This window comes from Squalius cephalus (genome assembly GCF_949319135.1).
Source record: "Squalius cephalus genome assembly, chromosome: 17".
NCBI lineage: Eukaryota > Metazoa > Chordata > Actinopteri > Cypriniformes > Leuciscidae > Squalius > Squalius cephalus.
In genome coordinates, this window is record NC_137138.1 from 8,338,782 (window position 1) to 8,363,866 (window position 25,085).

The following is a 25,085-nucleotide window of genomic DNA, read 5'->3' on the forward strand; positions in this document are numbered from 1 at the left end:
GAACATGTAGTGTGAGCAGCTTTGTTCATTTAAGGATACTTAACTTATCTTCATCACTAAGTAAGTAACACATCTTCTCTTCTCCACAAAGTAAGTAACAGAGATATGGAATTTATGATCCATATTGTTTGATTTTTAAAAATGTATTATGACTTTATGCCTAAACATACCCAGTCACAAAAAAAACATTAAAGCTATAGCCTACCATGACTTTATATCACTTTTTCCTTTAAAAAAGGAAACATGGTAAAGGGCTCATTCTGTCCATTTTTGCTAATTTTGGCCTTCATGAACATAAATGTTTTTACATAATCAAATGGAAGAGACACAATGTAACTCTAAACTCAATAGTTTATTTCAGATGCTGTCCCATACCATAACCTCATCGTCTGCAGAGAGAATATGCCACTCACTCAGAATACACACATAATGAAGGACGTAGAGACATCATAGGGGATTGTGAATATTTCACTGGAACTTGGTCTTCATTACATCGATATCGTGTTCATTGTCAATTGTTATTTATTAATGTATTCAGCTAACAAAAGAAATATTGTTGAAAAGGTTATTTATAACACCATTAAGGTTCTATATAGCACTTTCAAAGCATGGCTCTTCATGGAACCTTATAAAAAGGTTTCTATTTAGCACCAGAAAGGGTTCTGCTATTGTTACACGCCGAAGAACCCTAATTTGGTACTGTTCAGAACTATTTTTCTTAAGAGTGATTTAAATACCCTCTTTCCCCTAGTTTTTCCTACTGCTTCCAAATTGCCTAAAGAAATAATTCACACAAAAATCTTACTTCTGTCATTGTTTACCCTATTCATGTTGTTTGATCGCCTGTATGGCTTTCTTTCTCCTGAGGAACACAAACTACTTTTTCAATAATATGAATGTTTACCACACTCCAACAAAGAAAACACCATAAAAGTAGGCTTTCATAAGTTAGTCTTGTACCTTATATTTTCACAGCCTTGTGAAGTCACACAATAGCTTCATGTGATGAGCAGACTGAATTTTTTTATTTGTTGAAATCACCTTTGCGCTCATTAATATGCAAATTTGGCAGGTCAGAGATGTCTCTCCATGCACATATTAAGCAAGTTGTTATCCTATAAATAATTTTCATGGTAGCTGCCTATTTTTATTTCAAATGAAAGTAAAATTTAGAGGGAAATTGTAAAAAAGAAAGGAAAAAAAGAAGGCAATTCTTGATGGGGTGGCGGGGAACAATTGAATCGGACACATTATTGCAACACATTCTCATACCTAAGGCGTCACTTTTTGTCACTTTCAACCATGCTTCAATATCTGACGCTCAAAGCACCCTTTAGCGTCCATATGTGACGCTTCGGTTATGGGTAGGTTTAGGCGTCATGTAACTGATGCTTTCGGAAGCGTCAATATCTGACGCTCAAAGCACCCTTTAGCGTCAATATGTGACGCTTCGGTTGGGTAGGTTTAGGTATGTGGTAGGGTTATGCGTCTCATATGGACGCTAAAGGGTGCTTTGAGCGTCAGATATTGAAGCATGTGTGTGTGTGGCCTCATGGGATAGGAAAGTGTTGCACATCATATGCACACCTCAGAATCTTGCTGGAAGAAGTCCTCTGGGTACTTTTTGCCTAGTTTTTAATGAGTACTGTGAATTTGCTTCTTTTGTCACTGTTTTTCGCCTACTATTAATGGAGGTATGCAATTCCACTGCAGACTTCTGCCCAACAGTCAGTGGTATTGCGTCACGGAAGTGTGGACTTGGAGAAAGATAGTGAGGGCTTATGTTTCCATTTGGGACAAGGCCTATGCCCTTACTCCGAAGGACAGAGCCTATTTACATTAATGCAAATCTTCTTGTGGGATAGGACATATAAATAAAATATGGAGAGGTTTTTTTTTTTCAGACATATGTAAATAAATGTATAAACGGGAATGAATCCATACAAAAACTGACTTCACTTTAATGTGATTTATCTTTAACTAAAACAAGTACACCAAAATATTACATTAAATTACAAAATATGAGCATACCAAATCAAAATATTCATAAACAGCTGCCTCATTAAAGGTTTATACATTAAGTAATAATAAATAATAAAACAGAAATACAGTTTACACAAACCTTAATTTTAAATTATAACACACGCAACCCAACACCCATAAATCACAAACCACCTTAACTTATCTGCAGCAACAGACTTTACACATTTCTTTTAAGAAAGACAGAGTGGAAATTAAAGCTTGAACACCCCAGTGTTGAAAATACATAATTCTATAAATACACATTTCTGTGTATTTGTTTTGATCACCTTTTATGGGGTTATTTTGCTGTTATGATCAGCTGGCTGTACATATACAATATACACAGCACATTAGTGTGTATATAAATTAATAATATGTTCAGTGACTGAATGTGTCTAAAACATCTGCTTTGTCAAGAACAGAGGCAGAGGCAGTTTCCCAACCCTGTGCAGATAAAGAACAGGTTGCACAAAACCAGCCAGAATGAAACAACTAAGACTAAGAAACCAGATCAGTGGAACGTCTTTATATTCTTTCTGTTGCAGAATAGTGAGGAATCCTGCAAAAATGAAAGGCATAATCATGACAGTTAAGGTAACAGTAGTTATTAGAATGAGATGAAACGCTCTTCTCTTCATGTGGTTTTCCTCCTCTTTCTCTCTCCCTCTCTCTCCTGGTCCTGACTGCTTCAGAGCTCTGAGAACAGCCACAAGACAAAACAACTGGATGGAGAGGAAGAGGAAGAGCTGAACTGAGATGAACCATGTATATGTCTTCATGAAAGATAATAATAATATGATCATGATGCCTAAACAAGAAGCAAGAGTGGTTATCCAGACCGCAGTGCAGCAGATCACTCTATATCTGAGAGGTTTGTACTTCAGAAAGGTTACAGGATGAACCACTGCCAGGTAACGCTCAACACAGATCAGACACTGAAACAGAGGACGACCAGTGACGCCTAGTCCTTGTAAAAAATGTTGTAGACTTGGGAGTATTTGTAAAATATAAAAGAAAAAAATCTGAGAGTAAATGATCTCACAAACTGTGAGATTGACATTAAAGATTTCTGATGGAATTCTTCTTCCTCGTGCAATAAGCCACAAAACATAGGAGTGTGTAGGAACCCCGAACAGTAGATTAAAGCCAAGCAAACCAGTCCTGAAACCCGTCAGTATCAAAGATTCTTGTATTATGGTGGAAGGATGAACCTCAGGTGAGGTGAAGTTCTCAGTGGAGACGTTCATGCTCAGTGCCTCTCAAATATGTTAGTAAATATTTGTGCAATTGAAATCTACAAAGGAGACAGAGTGAAATATAAGTGTCAGAAGAGTCGATAAAGGGTGTGATTGAATGAATCGAATCACAAATAATCTAAATCCAAAATAATAATCTAGAATCTAAAATAATCAAAATAATACCTAATCCATCTAAATAGCCTACAACTTTTGCATGGATAACCACAATGATATAAAAAATCAAAAAAGATTTAGTCACCTTAAGAATGTCAACCCAGACCAGTAATCTGTAGACTGATTTAATATGAGTGCACGGTTACATAAATACCTGACATGTGACATGCAAATATTTACTTTGGTTACACTTTATTTTAAGGTGTCTTTGTTACACTGTAATTATACATTTGAGTACCGAGTAATATTGAGTAACGACATGTGCTTACTATAGGGTTAGGATTAGGTTTGGGGTTTAGGGTTAGTTGCATGTAATTATGCACAATTTATAGTTATTACTATAGTAACCATACATGTAACATACTCTATGTAACAATGACACTGGAAAATAAAGTGTTACCTGTACTTTTACAGAAGGTTTAAAAAGGCATGCATAATGTCATGATAGTGATTTTTATTTAAATGAAATTGAAAATGTAAAAAGCAATTTCTTAGGATACTGTGCCAATGCTATGCTTATTCCTGACAGGGATATAGTCTTTCTGAGTTATAGTTAGATATAGACATACAGTAGTTAGATACTTAGATATAGTTTTTCTAATTATTCTTTCGAATGGTTCCTTTCAATGAATAGGTTAAAAAAGATTCAGCCATTCTTTTTACGTCATCACATCTTTACGCGAGTAAAACATCATGTTGTATTATATTCCTTTACATTGTTTTAAACTGAAGTGGTTACTTATAAATGTATGATTTTTTTATTTTTTTATTGAAGATCTCTATGCCCTATACTCGCTACGAAGGGGCACTTGAGGGTGTGGGGAAATACAGTCTTATATGTTGCCATTTATCACTGCTATATTTACTTTTGAATCAGATTATTGTCTTAATAACAAAATCAAAATGCATACTGCCTGTTAAGAATTATTTCAATCTTGTACTCGCTCTGCATTTGGCTTATACAAAAATATTTTAATGTTGGGTTTAAAGTCCTTCAATTCCCACATAACATTAATGAGTGGTTACCATTTAGTTTTATTAATGCATATACTTGAAATAAAAAAAAAGTTAGTGTCAGAAATTATAAATGAAATAGACCACAAACAAATAACATCACAAACTATAATTAAATGACATAAACTACTTCTTTTAATAAATGACTTCTCTATTTTATTTAGGCGCTACACAAATCATTTTTATAACCTCTAAATATAACATAGGCCTAACTGTTAATAGCAGATCATAACAAACGTGCTTGCTCATAATATTTAAATTAACATTTAGTAAAATAAAATATCATAATTGCAGGCTTTATGGAGAACAAAGGCAGGAGAGTTTTCCAAACCGGTAAAGATAAAGAACAGGCTGTAAAAAACCAGCCAGTGCAAAAAAAAAGAAACCAATATTCCATAGTATTTGAATGAAAATGTGGGCCACAAGGGTAAATAAAGCAGCGATAACAAATGGCACATAAATGACAAACATGTTCAGAGTAATTATTAGAATGAGATAAAATGCTCTTTTTTTAACTTGATTTTCCTCCTCTTTTTCTCTCCCTTTCTCTCCTGGTCCTGACTGCTTCAGAGCTCTGAGAACAGTCACACAGCAGAACAACTGGATGGAGATATAGAATAGAAGCTGCATCAATAAGAACCATGTGTATGTATTCAAGTCAGATGCCATTGTCATCATGCAGACTGAACAGGAGCCAAAAGTGACCATCCAGACAGCAAAGGAGCAAACCACTTTATATCTGAGAGGTTTGAACTTCAGAAAGGTTACAGGATGAACCACTGCCAGGTAACGCTCAAAAGAGATCATACACTGAAACAGAGGACGACCAGTGATGCCTAGTCCTACAAAAAATATTGCTAATGGCGAAATACTTGGAAACCAGTTTGACAGTATGAAGAACAAACAATTCAGACAGGTACCAATCTCACAAACAGAGAGACTGAGGTTGAAGAACTCTGACGCAACTCCACTTCCTTTTCCTGTGACGATGAGCCATATAATGCAGGAGTGTGTAGGAAGACCAACCAGGAAATTAAAGCTGTACAAAACAATGTCCATAATGTTAAGTGATTGTTGAGTTGTGGAGTTCATAGATGCTGCAGATGTGAAGTTCACTGTCAAGTTATCCATCTCCTTTCGTTTATTTTCTCAGCTTAGAAGCTTGTATACCATCAGAAATAAAACTGTGACCTATGAAGAGAACATTATAAATGAACTTGGTATTTTGTACTGCAAACAACATAAGTCTACATCTCAATAGTAAATGACTTAAAACTGGGATTAAACTGGCACTCTTAATAATAACAACGCTTATTTATTGGCATTGATGGTTCCATGAATAACCAAAAAAGGTTCTTTATATTGGAAAAATGTTCTTTAGATTTTTAAAATTTTCTTCACACTAAGTGAAATATTGGGTAAAAAATCTATTGGCATCTAATTATTGATTATTCTAATTATTCTATGGCATCATTTTTGGAACCTTTACTTTTTAAGAGTGCACATTAGACTTCGTTTGCATAGTAAAACAAATTATTTTCTGTCATATTTCCTTTGGATTCATCTGTTCGAAACAAATTGAGCTACCCCGTAGTCACAGCTTATTTTACATACCCATTAATCTTCATAATCTAGTAAGCACAGTGACAATGTAATATATTGTTCAGTGGAAAAAAGAGTGTCACCTGAAGATTGAATGCTCTGTCTGGATCAGCCTCAATCCCTGTGTTGATTTGTTGACTGATTTCACAACTGTCACATCGAATATATATGGATGACTTAAAAAAAACATGCCTTGTAAAAAACCTAAAATGCAAATATGAGATTAAATATGAGATAGCCCTCTCTTAGTAACAATCATATAATTTGTATACAGAACAATGCAAATTGTCCTCATATTGTTTCATATCCGTGCATACAAATAATTGGCATGCAATTTAAGGCATTTTGTAATCCATATTTTTCATATTATAAATGCATCTGTTTCGACATCTGAAGACATGTTTTCGTATTAATACACATAAAAACCTAATATGCAAATATGATATAGCCATCTCTTAGTAAGAATCAAAATATTTGTCTATAAATCAATGCAAATTGTCCTCATATTTTATACAAATAATTGGCATGTAATCTAATCCATATTTTCCATTCAAATACATTTGTGGAAACACCAGAATGCACCATGTTTTCATAAAAAATATATACTTGTAACTGCTGGGGAATATGATGTGCTGGTATTTGTTTTTTTCTGAGCATTCGATACAAATTGTTGCCTGCAGACAAGTACAACAGGTATCTTAATTTGAACTTTTCTACTTCTTTTGTTGACTTTTCATTGCATACTCCACTTGTCTGTGTTTATAGCACTAGAAAGAGTACCGTAAGTGTTTGTTTGTGTAAGTTAGTATTTTTGTTAGCTTGATATGGGTGATACATTTTTTAAAGATAATATTAATGATGTTAGCTATTGCATTTTACTGTTGAGTACCTATAGTGTTAGTTATATGTGTAGATATTCCAGGTTCTTGTTTCAAACTATCATGCTGTTTATTTGCTTTCCATGGAAACGTCTTTTTTGGTGCAAACGCCACACCATATAGTGGAGACTAATAATGTATTTTTACTTTAAGTTTTTAAAGCTTAAAAACTTTAAGAATAAGCTACACAACATCAATATGAGGGCTTCTATAAAATAGGTAAAATAGATAGATGTGTATGTTACGTCATAGGATCTGTATGGTGAACGTGATTTCACCAAGTACAATATGTTTCTGGATCAACATTCCTATCAACCAATCAGATTTGAGGGACAAGTTTACAGTATATGCTTCTACATCAGTGTTATTCACCTATCATTTCCCTCTGATTTTAGGAATGAGTTATGGGTAGGGTTAGGTCTAGGGATAGGGATATGGTTAGGACAAAATTTTTGGACAAGAAAGTTGATCCAGGATCAACAAAATATGCTGATCCAGGAACATGCCTTACTTGGCAAAACCACATTGACCGGACAGGTATATAAAGTGGGGGTGGCTTTTTTTTTTTATTGCTCTGCTTTTTTTTAAGGACTATCAGGTGGCATTCAATCAGTTGGTGGTCCCGGACAAGCCCCCAATTTATTACGCTTCTTTCCAGTCTAGGTGTAGGAATGAGTAATAAAGAAAATGAAAGGAACGCTTTTGTCTTTTCCTACCATTTTCTTTTTTAATCCTTCCTACCCCTAGACTGAGGAGAAACGTAATAGTGCATCTTTGGTAATGGTGTATAGGCTAAGAATAGACAAATCTAGCCTAAACCATAAAGTGCTAACCTGGGTGCAGGTTGAAATCCTTTAAGGCTTTATTTGAAGTTTTAAGTAAAGTCTTACAGGAGGCTGCTTTAACAACAAAATGGTTATTTTATTCAATACATTTAAATGGCATTTACGTAAATAAAAAAAAATAAAAATACAACACAAAATCAGTTAAGCCAAAAGCTAAATAAACAAGCTCTGACCAGCAATACTGAGGATGCTGCCTTCATTAAGCATACATGTTAATGCTATTTATCTTGTATTTATAGTTTTAAATTAATGGGACTAACTGCTTTGATGATCATGTACAATGGCTATAGGTCCTCTTCACTGTAAAACAGTGTTTTAACTGCAGTACACAAATCTACTTGAAGGCGCCATGTATTATCAGAATATCGTCCAAAAATATGACGTTAACCATAACCTAATAACATTTTTAGGTCCATTTTTTTTATTATTAACCTATATATTTTAAATTCAGAGAAACATTATTTTATAATTGCTTAACGTTTGTACAGTATGTGCATACTTTGTAATTGCTCTCTTTTTCATCTGCATCTTTCAATACCATCTAGGTAATTACAACATCAGAAAATTTCCAGTATAGACATTTCCATGCTATCAATGTAATTTAGAGAAGATTTGTGACTGGTATGAAAATAATTGTTATTGGGAAAAAGAAATGTTCTTTACAAGACATTCCTTATACCCACCACTCATTTTTTTGTAAATGACTAGGTTGTTATAAAAGTGTTATATACGCTTACACAAGGGCAGTTTACCAACACTGTAAATAAAATGAATAGGTTGCACAAAGCCATCCATAAAATAACATATAAGACTCAGTGTATCCAGTCCTGGGAGAGATGGTAATGACAGAAGATATCGCAATGACATAAATATACCAGGAACATAAACAATTAGTAAAGTCACTGTAGTTGTTAGAATGACATAAAACACTCTTCCCTTCATGTCTCTCTCTCTCTCTCCCTCCCTCTCTCTCCTGGTTCAGGCTGCTTCAGAGCTCTGAGAACAGCCACACAGCAGAACAGGTTTATGGAGAGGTAGACTGAGAACTGTTACAGATAAAACAAAGTATGCAAAATTATGCTTAAAACAGGGGTTTATGAATCGCTGACAAAACACACACGATATAAGATTTGCTATCCAGGTAACAACGGAGCAGGCAACTTTGTATCTGAGAGGTTTGTACTTCAGAAAGGTTACAGATGAACCACTTCCAGGTAACGCTCAACACAGATCAGACACTGAAAGAAACGACCAGTCATGACAATTCCTATTAAAAACATCACAAATTCCCAGAGCTTTGAAAATTCATTGGCAAGTGCAGATATCAATGAGCGCAGACAGAACACAATCTCACAATGAAGATTTCGGATGCAATTCCTCTTTCTCCTCCTGTGGCAATAAGCCACAGAATATAGGAGTGTGTAGGAAGACCAAACAGGACATTAGTAGCATTTATTGCAAGGTCACAGGTTGGAATTTTCGAGATGCTCATCATGCAACTGTCTTTTGTTTGGTCCTGGACAAAAATAAATAAATAAATCCATAAATAAATAAATAAAGTTTTCTACAGTATTAAAAATCTCCTAGAAATGGTTGCTTACCTGAATAATGAATGTGAAATCATCCCACCATCTCAACATAAACTTTAAACTCGGCCTTGTGATCAGTGCAACTCACGCTCACAAATCTACAATGCTGGATTTATTAAAAAACTAAATGCAAATTATTCTGAATCATAGATTAGCCAGATGTGATTCTTAACAGCATAGAATAGATCATAGAAAATAAAGCTATTTTGTAACATAAACAGAAATAAACTGGGATTGAAAAAGCTGATAAATCACATGCAGCACATAATCCCTCAGGTCATTTATTGCATCTAATACACTGTATTAATACTGATTTTCACTGTTTTTTGACATTTAAAATAGCCTTTTTGAATTGCAAAGGAATGCACGTTTTTTTGTTTTTTTTTAATATAGCAATATAGTTTTAAGTTTTGGTGGCCAAAGGGTTTAAATAATGCAAGTTCAGCATTATCACACTTAGACATTAAATACAGTGAGGTGAGTATATTTTATAGCATTATTATTATTATGTTATTTTAGTGCATTAGCTTTTTCTGGATTGTATGACATACCAACACAATCTCATGAAAATGTGTTTCTATGGCACGAATTGTATTTATCGTGCAATTTATACGCAGAAAATGCATGCTTCCCTCTTGACGTTAAACACACTGTTTATGTAAAAAAAAAAAAAAAAAAAATTCTACTTGATTTTAACCACTAAAATTACTTTCACTCGTCTAACTTAATGTAGTCAGGTTGATTCATTTGTGTTTTTGACTAAATAAAACAATTAATGTAGATGTTGCCACATAATTTACTTTATTTTTTAGATTATATGACAAAAATATTTCTCTAAATATTTGAAGCCACAAGATGAGCAATAAATGAACAAGTCATGATGAGTCTTATTGGTTTATTTAAGAAGAGTAGTATATTTCTCTCACTAAGCAAACAATGATAGCAGTATACTTTCAGTTAAATGAATTATAAAAAATGCAAACGTATATAAATAAATGAAAGCCAAAGCATTAACAGGACTATGGAGCGTATTGCCAACTTAGCTGCTTTGTTCTAGATAAGCAACTTTTAAAAAAAGCGACTATAGCGACTAAAATGATAATGCTTTATTGGATATTTGACTATGTAATATATTAAAATACAGTAGGCCTATTTGAGCACGGATTAGGAGAGAAAAAAGATGTGAAGTGCTGACTTAGTGACTTTTTGAGAAGAAAGCATCTTTCCATCGAAAACAGTTTCTAAAAATACTTTTTTGCTTTGCAAAGAGGTAGTTTTCCAATCCGGTGGAAAAAGAGGAGAGGCTGAACCAAACCACCCAGCAAAAAAAGGATCTGACCAATACACCAGTGTGTTAAAATATACTCATGTGTCAAAAAATAGCTGAGTCCTGTCAACAAAAATGAAGCATATACGAGAAGCATTGCCATTATTATCGTCACAATGATATTAAACGCTTTTCTCTTCATGTGATTTTCCTTTTCTCTCCCTCTCTCTCCTGGTCCTGACTGCTTCAGAGCTCTGAGAACAGCCACACAGCAGAACAACATAATAGAAAAAGTGAGAAGGGCCTGACACAAATAATAGCACATGAACAAAAACAAATGAAATGAAGAACTGGTAAAACAAAAAGTAAAAGTGGGGAACACACAAGACATAAGAATAATTATCCAGGCCACAGTGCAGCAGATCACTCTATATCTGAGAGGTTTGTACTTCAGAAAGGTTACAGGATGAACCACTGCCAGGTAACGCTCAACACACATCAGACACTGAAACAGAGGACGACCAGTGACGGATAAGCCTGTCAGAAATACCACAGCAAACCAGAGATTTTGAAAAGCTCTGCACAGTAGAGACAAAAAAGCCTGCAGACAGTAGAAAATCTCACAAACGGACAGATTGAGGCTGAAGAAATCTGATGCGACTCCATTTCCCGCTCCTGTGACGATGAGCCAGATCACATAAGAGTTTTCAGGAAGCGCAACAATGAGGTTGAGGATCCATCCGGCAGTGTGAAAGTTCAGGAATGAATCAGCGTTGCTTGTGTTGTTTGTTGTGATGTTGCTGTTCACCAAGGAGAAAATATCCATTTTTTTTTCTCTTGCACTCTCTTTTTACCTGGCTTCCAAATGAAATGACAACAGGTTGGAAATTTACAAAATATCTTCATGGATCATGATCTTTACATAATACCCTAATGATTTTTGGCGTAAAAGAAAAATCGATAATTTTGACCCATACGATGTATTGTCGGCTATTGCCACAAATATACCCATGTGACTTGTGTCTGGTTTTGTGATCCATGGTCACATATTTGCGATTTCTGGGTCAACAGATCTGTAATCAAGCAAACATTTAAATGTCCGTATACTACATAAATAATCAGTAAATACAAAAAGACATTGTGTGTGGAAAACTATTTACTTTGATGATTTTGCCGTTTTAATTCTTTTTTTTTTTTTTTTAACTACAGTGATATAGTACAACAAACCGCTACCTTGTGCAGCACACAAAGCATTTGTTCATTCCAGTGGTTTATGATTAGAAAAATACAATATAACAAAATAACTTTTTACCTGAATAATGCCAGATTTTCCCACTATTTCACATGAACTACTAGCTCTGTCTCATAAGGTGATCAGTGCAGCTCACATCCCAGAATCTACAATGCTGGATTTATTATTTGTTGCATACAACATATGCAAATTGTATTAATCATACAACAGACAGGTGAAAATGTCATGATTCTTAACAGCAACGACCATAGCATAAACCTTTTTTGTAATATTGACAGGAAGCTGAGAAGCGGATACATCACAGCCCGCATGCAGCAGATCTTCACCCACTATGTATTATATACACATTTAAAACATCTTGTTAAGATATATTGTTTTTCACTGCATTTTTTTAATAGCAAAGGATGCAAAATAAATAAATAAATACACATTAAAAAAAAAAAGTTTTGGTGGTCAAAAGGTTTGAATCTTGCAGTTATAACAAAGACTCAATTCTACGGAAGCCCTAAGAGGCCATGGATTGTTATTTTTTTCTATCTTGTTTTCTCGTGATCACGACTTAATTTTCTCGTGATCTCGAGATAACAAAAGTTGTTTTCTCGTGATCACGACTTAATTTTCTCGTGATCTCGAGATAACAAAAGTTGTTTTCTCGTGATCACGACTTAATTTCTATATATGATCTCGACATAAAACCGTTTTCTCACGCCGTCATGTGTATCGCGATTCGCGAGAAAATCTCGCTCCTTCTGAATGTTGTGTATATCATGATGTAGCCTACGTGCGAGCTGGCTTCTTTGATTTTGAAATCTACTTCATAAACAGCCCGCAGAAGAGATGGATTTTATAACTGCTTTGAGAGAGAGAGGTGTCCCAGAGGAGAACCTGGCCTGAACCTCTCTGACCATTTGTCGGGTCAGCCGCAAAAAAACATTAATCTGCATCTTTCAAACATAATTCTGGTAGACATGCAGACGTCCAGGTCCCTGAAGTTGGCTGGCAATGAAACTGACTACACGTTCAGGGTAGCTATATTGTCTTCTACGATAAAGTTGCAGACCTGACAGCCTCCTTCTAAGTGTCGGACACTAATGTGGAAGTCGTCAATCACTGACAGACATAGAACTATTTCATTTTGAGTGAGCCCGTTATCAAAGTAAAAGCGAATCAATCATCCATGATGCTGCTTTATTCTGCTTTTGGTGCTTATACTGTTCTTGCCGAGTGCCGACTACGCAGAAAAAAAAACAAGTCGTGATCACGAGAAAACAACTTTTGTTATCTCGAGATCACGAGAAAATTAAATCATTATCACGAGAAAACAACAGAGAAAAAAAATATAATCCATGGCCTCTTAGGGCTTCCGTACAATTCAGTTCCTGCATTAACACAAAATATCCAATGCACATTTAAGTGAAGAAATTCTAGAGGCTCATAAGTACACAATACAGTTACATGACGTCTTTAAATGTGTGAAACCACAAAAAAAAGAGAATAAACAAAAAATGAAGTACATCCTTCGAAACATTGGTTTATTATATAGGCTAGCCTACAGCAGAGTATTATAGACCTTGTGTAGCCCCGCCCCGTTTCAGCTCTGCACTCCTGTTCTGTCTTTCAGTTTGTATTTCCACAGAATGAAGGTACAGTAAGATCTTACGAATTTATGAATGAACTGCTCGTTTCAAAAATCTTCCTTATATACCGACATCTGTTATGACATCCGCTTCAAACATTACAATGCTTGCTCATGATAACTTTCATTAACTCTACAATAAGTAAATCCACTTCACCAGCTAATTAATCTTCGACAGTGATGCCATTGAAATATACAGAGCTACTGCAAAAACGGACGTTCAAAGACAAAATTCTAAATATGGCTGCATGCTTGTTTCTCTAGCGCATAAGGTCTATAGAGTCAATTTCTTTCATTAAACAAGCAAAGATACCAGTCGGCTTTAAATTTCGATCAACTTAATACATTGATGAAAATAGAACATATGCTACATAGCCTATAAATAAATGAAAGCCAATAAATTAACAAGACTATGGAGCTTTACAAAATGGTAGTTTTCCTCCTCTCTTCTTTTCTCTCCTGGTCCTGACTGCTTCAGAGCTCTGAGAACGGCCAAACAGCAGAATAATTTAATAGACTAGGCAAGCAGAGCCTGACACAAGCAATAACACATGAACACATACATATGAATTATATTAACAACAGTAAACACACAGGTGATAACAATCATTATCCAGACCGCAGTGCAGCAGATCACTCTATATCTGAGAGGTTTGTACTTCAGAAAGGTTACAGGATGAACCACTGCCAGGTAACGCTCAACACAGATCAGACACTGAAACAGAGGACGACCAGAATCTCACAACAAACCAGACTTCTTGAAAAGCTCTTAACACTAGAGACAAAAGCCTGCAGACAGAGGAAAATCTCACAAACGGACAGATTGAGGCTGAAGAAATCTGATGCGACTCCATTTCCCGCTCCTGTGACAATGAGCCAGATCACATAAGAGTTTTCAGGAAGCGCAACAATGAGGTTGAGGATCCATCCGGCAGTGTTAAAGTTCAGGAATGAATCAGCGTTGCTTCTTGTCATATTGTTTGGCCTGGAGAGAATATCCATTTTTCTCACTCTGCTTTCACTTGACTTTCAAAAAAGACGATCAACTTTGAAATATACTGTAAAGTGTGAAGTATATTAGCTATTTCTGAGTCAAAAGATCTGTTATTAAATAAGTATCTGAAAGTACTGGACAAATATTTAGGAAATACAATACATATTGTTCATGGAAAATCATGGTTCATTGAGCTACTGCTTTTTAAAGTACAGACCTCTAATCTTGACGGCACACTAAACATTTGATCATTTCAAATCTTGACATTAGGTTAAAAAACTGTGATTGGAAACTTAAATGAAATCTTGGTTACCTGAATAATGAATTTCAAATAATTTCAAATATCAAACTTGGAGCTCTGTGTCATATGGTGATCAGTGGAGCTCACATACCAGAATCTACAGTGTTGGATTTATTAGTTGTTGCACACAACTGTATACAAATATTATGAATCATATGATGTATAATTGTGTGTAAAACTGTTTTAAAACTGCCCATCAAAATCTAATACACATCTTATTGATATAAAATGATCCAGTCTTAAAATTAAATGTGATAAAATTGAGTCTCAGTAATGACTCTCTTTGCAAGATTCTAACTTTTGATCACCATCAAAACATATCAGGATTTTTAAAATGTATTTATATAATTTATTTTATATTATATTATTTTATATTTATAATATAATTATATGTATTTTATATAATTTATTTGTGCTTCCTTTTCAATGTAAAACATTTAACATTAACTGTGATACTGTCACATTATGTTCAGTTAGTTTCATTATCATGGATTTTTGGTTTGTTTTCATGTTCATCATGTGTTCCTTTGTTCAGTTTTCCCTCTCCTCATTATTAGTTCATATGTGTCAGCTGTGTTCTATTAATCATCCTAATTTGTGTTTGCTGTATAAGTTGGTCCCTCACATTAATTGATCACTGATCACTGTTACCCTATGTGAGTGTTACTCTGTTTGTTTGCCTTCCTTGTGGATATTTATCATTAAAGGTCGTGCTGGAACTTGATTCTTCTGTCTTCCTGAACCCACATGTGACAGATCCATTATGATTCTTTGATAAACAGAAAATGTAAAAAACTGCATTTAAATTTTTTTTTTTGTAACGAATTAAACGCCTTTAATGTCACTTTTTTATCAGTTCAATGCGTTCTTGCTGAGTTAAAGTATTACATTCTTTAAAAAATTATAATAATTTTTTTACTGACCCCAAACTTTTTAGTTAAAAATGTTAATATTACATACAATTGCTGTTTTTATATAATGTGCGCTATATAAATGGTTACATATACTGTATTATTTTGGTTATGTTTCCCTGTAAAAACCTCACTATTTAAAAAAATAAAATAATAATAATTAAAATCTCCCTTGTTCTGCATGTGTGTACAGAATCTTAACATTTCTTAAAATTCTTTTTTTCGTGTCTCCATATGTGATATTTTCATACACAAAATAGTGTTCATTAGTAGCAGGTGTGTTTTCATTTCTCTACATTTGAATGTGATTAATTTACATTCACTTCATTGTAAAGTGTTGAGACCTGTGGTGTCCATCTGGCCACTGGGAATATCACATAAGATTATGGTATCTCTATTCATTCTCATTTCCAATATATACAGCCAGATTATGCCATTCTTTGCAGGTGTTCAGTCTGGTGACATCAACACTGTACAGACGATACAGTGCTATAAGACGATAGAGCTTTTTAGGATCAACTGGGTAAACATCACTTTAAGGTAAACAGGATTTTTCTTATTGGTTAATACAATTACAAATGTCTAAAAAACAATCATATACTGTATAGGTCTACAAATAGAGCAGCATTTTAACACAGATAATCGCTGGATTTATAATTTGTACCTTTCTAATGCATAAATCGATAGTTATTTGTCAAACATAACATAGAAAAAAAGGTTAATTGGGCTTCTATATAACCCTTAAAGTTTCTATGAAGCGCCTGACAGAACCCTTTAAGGTTCTATTTAGAACATTTTCTTCTAAGAGTGTACTATAAGGCTGACTAACATATTGTTTTTACGTTTTTTTATATATTATTTTGGAAGTTTAGTAAAAGAGAAAGCAATGGATGTTTTTAATACATCAGAAAGCAACATCAACATCAACAACAAGACTGAGTCATCCATCAGTTTTCACAATGCTGGATTGATCCTCAACCTCATTGTTGCGCTTCCTGAAAACTCTTATGTGATCTGGCTCATCGTCACAGGAGCGGGAAATGGAGTCGCATCAGATTTCTTCAGCCTCAATCTGTCCGTTTGTGAGATTTTCCTCTGTCTGCAGGCTTTTGTGTCTCTATTTTGCAACCCTTTTCCTAGTCTCTGTTTTGTTGCGCTATTCCTAACAGGCATTTCCACCACCGGTCGTCCTCTGTTTCAGTGTCTGATCTGTGTTGAGCGTTACCTGGCAGTGGTTCATCCTGTAACCTTTCTGAAGTACAAACCTCTCAGATATAGAGTGATCTGCTGCACTGTGGCCTGGATAATGGTTGTTGTCAACTGTGTGTTTACCTTTTTTTATATATTTAATATGTATGTGTTCATGTGTTTTTGCTTATGTCAGGCTCTGCCTGCTTTGTCTGTTAAATTATTCTGCTGTGTGGCTGTTCTCAGAGCTCTCAAGCAGTCAGGACCAGGAGAGAAAAGAAGAGAGGAGGAAAACCACATGAAGAGAAGAGCGTTTAATACCATTGCAATGATTACAATGGCAATTGTTCTTATATATGCTGCATATTTATTGGCAGCATTCATATATGTTCTGACACAACAGTTCATTCCAGTGCTCTGGTCTATTGGTCAGTTCTCTTTTTTTCTAGGTGGTTTGGTTCAGCCTCTCCTCTATCTCCATAGGACTGGGAAACTACCGTTTTGTAAAGCTCTGTAGTCCTGTTAATGCCTTGGCATTTATGCATGTTCACATTTTAGCCATGCATTTAATTGAAAGTTAATGTGTAGCCTACAGTGTCATTGCTTCCTCAGTGAAAGACATACACTCATATGTGTAGTATGCTTGAATAAATAAACCAATAGTTTCTCATATGAATGAGTGTAATTTTATAAATAAAACATTAACCATACAGTACAGTATATTATTTTTATGGTTTTGAATATTTATAGAAACAATTCCATAGTATGTTTTTGAGTCTGTAGTATATCTTCACTTAAATGTAGACTGACTATATTTTATCTGGTAAACTAAAATAAACTTCATGTGGTAATAATTAACTAAATTCACGAGAAAAATATGACTAAATCATCATTAGGTTATCAATAAAAGTAATTTTAAAGGTCAGACCAGGTTGAACTAGTTTGTTAACCTTAAACAGTTTAGATAGAGGTAGTAGTTCAGTGAGAATAAAAAGGTAGCGTCTAATCGTGCCAGTTAAAAAAAACTGTTTAAAAACAAAACAAATCTGTGTAAAATTTCATTCAGACTTCCCACACATAAACCTGATGACTCTAACGTAAAAAGTTGGACCTTCACAAACATTGTTGGAATTTAAATGTCAAAGTATGATTTTTTTCCCACATTTGTTTACTATGCATTGATCACTTGTTTATTTATTAAGAATATAGCCTGTTTTTCATGCAATAAAATATTTTTTATTATCATTACTGTTATTATTATTTTATTATTATTATTAATAATAATAATTTTACATGCAGCTGCCACACACAAATATAATTCAATTGCAATTACAATATTTGATGATTTTTTTATTATTTATTTTTTGCAAAACTGAGCAGCCCTTTCCTATATATCAATCCATGATATTGATCCATAATAGAAGGATGATTGGATGAGGGATGGATGTATGGATATCTAACTATACAGATGCACAAACAATATCAAACTATACAGATAAAATAGTACTGAATTATGTGTGTTACACACAAGTGTTACAACTAACCCAGACAGAGCTGTTATAATTAACCCCGCATATAGGGTAAGTTGTAACATTTACACTTCTGTCACTTTCAGTGCAACTGTAAGAAAATGGTAGGTCCTAGAAAAAAACTTTAAGTGTTCATTTGTAGCAGAGATGTGTATGTTGCTTGTGTAAAAAAAAAAAAAGAAGAAAAAAAAAGAAAAGATTAATCTAACTTAATTATTTTAATTGAGCCAAAACCAAAATGAGTTAGGTTGTGCCCCGCTCTCCCCTACTTATAAGTTTTCTTTAAGTGAACTTAACATCATACTTATTAATTTACAATTAATATATTATTTTTGCACTTTAAGTATACTACTATGTTCCTACTAGGTATTCATTTTGCATACTTTAAATCTTTCCATTTTAAAAGATTTTATTGTGGTGTGGTCGAATAATTTGGCATGGTCGAAATTCGGCACAACACCAGAAAATTCAGTCAATGGCGGGGAAAGAGTATTTGAAGTAAATTCCTACGTAGCCTAGACAAAAATTGAGATACTCAGAATTAGAAACATATCTGTCTTCTTTATAAACCAATATTTTAAAGTAATGTAAGTTTATAAGACAGTATGTAAACCTATGTGAAAAAAGTATTTAATAGGCTACTCGATAAAAAGAGTAAACACAACTACAAGCCAAGTATACTTAAAATATTTAATTATACTTTTAATTATATCTCGGTCAAAAGATTGAGTACAAGTACAGGCCAAATACTTACTCTTTTCTGTCAGTACAAGTCATTGTAGCCTCCAGACCTAAATCTGAAATGGTCTGGCGTCGACTAATGAAAATCGGCCAGCTGGAGGGGTGGCATCAAGTATGCACTTGAAAATCTCACTGCACACAATTGGATAACACTACGACCAATCACAACAAGCCCCATATGCTTAGCTACCAGCGGAGCTAACTGGTAGATTAGACTCTTGTCGTATCCGGTCGGCAAAACAGCAAAAACGCCCTTCTTGCAAAGGAACGATTCGAAGGGTGTTTCGAACGTCTTCTGTTCCTGTTTTAGATAAAAAGCCAAGTCTTACTCGTTCATTGTAGCGGCCAAAGCCGTTTCAAACAACTGGTGTTCACCCATAGCCATCTTGCAATGTTTACTAATGACTTCGACGTCACAGCGCTGTCGTCATCGGTTTTGCTCGCCTCTGGCCCGCCTACATCAGATAACCCGATGTGATTGGTGCAGCTCGGATACAAGGGCATATTTAATGAGCATCATTACTCAACGCCAGAGTAACTCGCTGAGCTAATTCAACTTGTGCTCTCGCGAGAACTCTGGATTTCCAGGGTACAAGTATAGGCTACTTAAGTGCAATTTTAAGTATATTTCTGAGAAGTACATAAAAAGTAGACTGAAAGTATTATTTTTAGTTTAAAAGATGTATATTAATAGTGCACTTGAATAAACTTATTTTTCGTAAGGGGAGGCATTGATACCAGTACACTTTACCTTTCAATTAATAAAACAATGATCAATATGTGAATAAATACAAATAAATTATGTGTAAAGGACTATGGAACTTTACAAAAAGGTAGTTTTCCAGTCCTGTGGAGATAAAGAAGAGGCTGAAACAAACCACCCAGAACAAAACAGACATGACCAGCAGTCCAGGGAACTGAAATAAACTTTTGTGTCAGAATATAGATGAGTGCTGCCACCATATATGCAGCATATGTGACTACCGTTGCTATTATAATCATAACAATGATATTAAATGCTCTTCTCTTTATGAGGTTGTCTTTCACTTTATCTTTCCCTTTCTCTCCGGGCCCTGACTGCTTGAGAGCTCTGAGAACAGTTAAACAGCAGAATAATTTAACAGACAACGCAAGTAGAGCCTGAGACAAGGAAAAGCACATGAAGAAATAGAACTGATTTGGAATTACATCAACACAGGCAAACACACATGAAATACCAATCACTAGCCAGACAGCAGTGCAGCAGATCACTCTATATCTGAGAGCTTTGAACTTCAGAAAGGTGAAGGGATGAATGACTGCCAAGTAGCACTCAAAACAGATCAGACACTGAAACAGAGGACGACCAGTCATTGAAACACCTGACAGAAATTTCACAAAAGTATAGACACTTGTCAAAATGTGGCTCAGTAGAAACAAAAAAGACTGCAGACAGAGGAAAATCTCACAAATGGACAGATTGAGGCTGAAGAAATCTGATGCGACTCCATTTCCCGCTCCTGTGACGATGAGCCAGATCACATAAGAGTTTTCAGGAAGCGCAACAATGAGGTTGAGGATCCATCCGGCAGTGTTAAATTTGAAGGGTTCAATCTGGTTTGTGTCATTTGTTGTGATGTTGCTGGAAGAATATCTTTTTGACATGGCAGACATATCCATTTGTTTTCTCTCTCTTTTTACCTGATAAAATAGTATAACAGAATATGTCAATAAATCTTATCTCAAAAATAAAGATTTTTTATTAGCATCAATGGTTCCATGAAGAACATTACCATCAATAGAACCTTTCAATTACACAAAAGGTTCTTTACAGAGGAAAAAGGTTCTTTAGATGATCAAAATGGTTCTTCATTGCATCACTATATATATATATATATATATATATATATATATATATATATATATATATATATATATATATATATATATATTCTATTGAATTGCTTCCATTGAATTTTCAACCACAAAAAATATTCATGTTTTATAAAACCAATACAATAGTTCTTCATCACTTGGTGCTCTATTAGCTATTTCGCTAATACGTATGCACTGCACAATAATGCATTGCCTATTAATAATGCATTAATAAATGCATTATCTAACATTAACATTGAGCTATGCATTTGTTACTGTATTTTTTAATCTTTTGAATTATTATGAATTATTATTAATACTTCTCAATTGAGTATTGTAATGTCCTTTTACCAGATTAATAATATTCAAAGCTGGATAGCCTGCCACATAGCTTGTTTTGTAGTATATATAAAGTGGTAACCACAATTGGAGTTCATCATATTACTACATTCCACCAACATCTAACAACCAGAAAGTTTCCAAATATATATTTTTTTGATAGTATACCTTTCGGTTAATAATTAACAAACATCTTTTGTTTGGCATTTTCACTATGAGCAAAACCAAGACAGATTGTTCTGGGTTTCTATTTTTGGACCCACAATGGCAATAACTAAACTATCAGAAAGAAAGCCTGTTTACCTTAAGAGAATAATCTGTTTTCCCAGTTGATCCTAAACAGCTCTATCGTCAGAGATGTGGCTTTATGCTACCTGCACAGTGTTGATGTCACCAGACTGAACACCTATACAAAGAATAACATATTCTGACTAATAAGAATGAATAAAGAAATCATGACCTGAGATGTGATATGCAGTGGCCAGATGGACAACATGAGTCTCATTTCATTTTAAATTAATGAACTAAATGAATGTCACAGTAAATGAATCACATGCAAATACAGAGTAATGAAAATGCACCTGGTACTAATGGAAACTATTTTATGTAAAAACAAGAACACTACATACACACTACAAGCAGACTACATATGCTTTGCATATGATACATAAAATATGTATGACATGTATGACAAATATGTATGACAATTACACTCACGTCATCACTCAAAGGTGATTCCATATATATATATATATATATATATATATATATATATATATATATATATATATATATATATAGCATATAGTCTGTAAGAGTGTTATTTTTTTTTCTTTTTTTTTTTACATAAAATAGTTTCCATTAGTACCAGGTGCATTTTCATTTCTCTGTATTTGCATGTGATTCATTTACTGTGACATTCATTTAGTTCATTCATTCATATACAGTATATATCACTCAAAAGTGATTGATGATGTAGACAAATTGTGGAATTAATCTAATTAATTGAAATGGACATTTTAAAAGAACTGATTTACATTAAAAAAATAAAAAATTGTATAGTGCTTTTTGCAAATGATGAAAATGATGATGTTAAAGGGATAGTTCACCAAAAAAGGAAAATTCTGTCAGTACTCACCCTCATGTTGTTCCAACCCCGTAAGGCTTTCGATTTTAAGATATTTTTTTATGAAATCTGAGAGCTGTCTCACTCCTCCATAGGCTTCAATGGGATTGAAACTTCCCGGCCCAGAAAAGTTATTAAAGACATCGATAAAATATTCCAAGTGACTACAGTGGCTCAACCACAAGTTTATCAAGCGACAAGAATACTTTTTGCGGGCAAAAAACATCAAAAATAACGACTTTATTCAACTATTAATTTTCGTCTGTGTGGGCCTGAATAAATTCAAGTAGTGTAACAGCGCAGCGCGTCTGGGTTGTACGTCACCACGTAGGCTCACTATTGGCCGACGCTGGTCATGTGTGTGATGCGTGTGAAGAGAGTGGGCAGAAGAGAGTGATTGAGCAGGGATGTGGTCTAAGCCTGCCCCTTTATCATTATTTTCCTTATTCTTCCTTTCTTTTAGTCCCCCCCCCCCCCATTTTTTTTGACTTTTTTATATAATTTAAAAATGTTGTTAAAAACTTCTATGTATCTACTGAGGTACTTTGCATGGATCAATTATGGATATGTGAATCTCTGAGATTTGAGAACATGCAAATAAAATCAAGATATGATCCCTCTCGATTACATGTACAGGTAAATTGGTTTTAAACAACACAGCATTATTATTTTTATTTACATAAAAGGATAAATGTGAAACCTGCATTGTTGTGGGCACTGTCAATTGTTATTGGAAGTTTATTGTTATGGGTTATTGAGCAACATGATCAATGTTGTCAAGGTGCTTAACAATGATGAATAGTGTGCGACACTGATAAACAGCCAATATTCCTCTATGCATACAATGACTTGACAAATGTGTTGAGGTATAGTGTTCGCTATGTTAAGGTACTTTAAACAATCACATACATGTAACTAAAAGAAGCATCGCTATAACTTAACTTAGTAAGACAACAACACATTTTTTATTCAAAATAGTAGGGTACATCTTTTCCAGTAAAATGTGCACTCATAAAGTACAAATAGCCTATACAGAATCACCCTTTAAATCTCTCTCATTGCATTTGCAAGTCTGACTGATTGTAGCCTATGTGAATTTATTCATTTGGATAATTTATTCCCATATAATGACAATTTTTTTTTAACTGATTTCTGTTATTTTATTTTTGATAAAACTAAGGCTCCACTTTCAAATTATTTAACAAAATGTGAACAATAAATATTTTGACGCTGCTTAATGTGGAGGGACATCACTCATCTGTCTCATTTCAAAAAGCATGGAGCGCGAGCGATCATTTTTGCTTCCGCTTTCCTGCTAATTAATCTACAATAAACATGAATAAATAATACAACTTAATGAAATGCGTGATTGCTCATGCAATCGCACAAATCTCGGAAAGACATTCACACAAAATCGTACGAAAATCATGTCACGTGGCCGTGCGGCGTTGGAAGTCATTCAGTAGCTTGTTAGTTCGCTAGTGTTATCACCGTTTTATCACACTTTTATTATTTGTATTTTTACATTTATTTCATGTTTTACAATTAATATGCAGGCCTACTGCTCGATCCCGAAATAGTATTAATCAAACACTATGGCTGTCCATAGGCTAACTTTCAGCTTTCAATTTTAATGCAGCTGAAGGGCAGTTTTCCCACCCGATGGACAAAGAGAAAAGGCTGCACCAAACCGCCCAATAAAAAGCTAGAACGCGCGATATATACTTGTATTTCAGAATCACTAACTGAAATCAAATAAAGGAGCCCTGAAATAATATCAGGACCATGTATGATAACCATGGTCACAGTAGTTATTAGAATGAGATAAAACGCTCTTCTCTTCATGTGGTTTTCATCCCCTTTCTCTCTCCCTCTCTCTCCTGGTCCTGACTGCTTCAGAGCTCTGAGAACAGCCACACACCAGAACAACTGAATGGAGAGGAAGAGGATGATCTGTGCCAGCATAAAACAAATTATGAAATCATAGAACAAAAAAACATAGCCAAAATATTGACCCCACATAAAGCAAAAATTACAGTCCAGGCAATAACAGAGCAGATCACTCTATATCTGAGAGGTTTGTACTTCAGAAAAGTTACAGGATGAACCACTGCCAGGTAACGCTCAACACACATCAGACACTGAAACAGAGGACGACCAGTATTGCCTAGTCCTTGTCCAAAATAAGCAACAGGGGACAGTTCTAACAAATCGGAGAAAAAAGAGAGGATGGAGATCAGATAGAGCAATATATCACAGACAGAGAGATTGAGACTGAAGAACTCTGCTGCAAGTCCATTTCCAGTTCCTGTTACTATAAGCCATGTCACATATGAGTTGGTAGGAAGACCCAAAACAATGGTGATGATATTTACAATCATTTCAAAACCAATTTCCACTCCAGTATCATTGAAAAAGTAGTGATCAGAAAAGTTTGATCCATCAGTGGGGAAGATCTCACTGGAGATGTTCATCTCTTCACTGTGTGACACAACTGTGGAGAGACACAAGTGAATTGAATTAAAATTACTCTAAAAATTCACATTTTCAATATGTGTTCAGTTTTCATAAGCTTTCAAAATACT

The 25,085-nt window shown here is 34.5% G+C and overlaps 1 protein-coding gene across 1 annotated transcript; it reads right to left on the minus strand.

Annotated features, from left to right (window-relative positions):
• Window positions 1-2,417: 2,417 nt before the first annotated feature.
• Window positions 2,418-5,579, minus strand: LOC307144756 (C-C chemokine receptor type 8-like; the record flags this gene model as incomplete). The annotated part of the gene is made up of 2 exons (XM_079847319.1): window positions 2,418-3,044; window positions 5,337-5,579. The coding sequence occupies 2 exons, from the start codon at window positions 5,577-5,579 to the stop codon at window positions 2,418-2,420; spliced, it is 870 nt and encodes a 289-aa protein (XP_079703445.1).
• Between the last annotated feature and the right edge of the window lie 19,506 nt (window positions 5,580-25,085).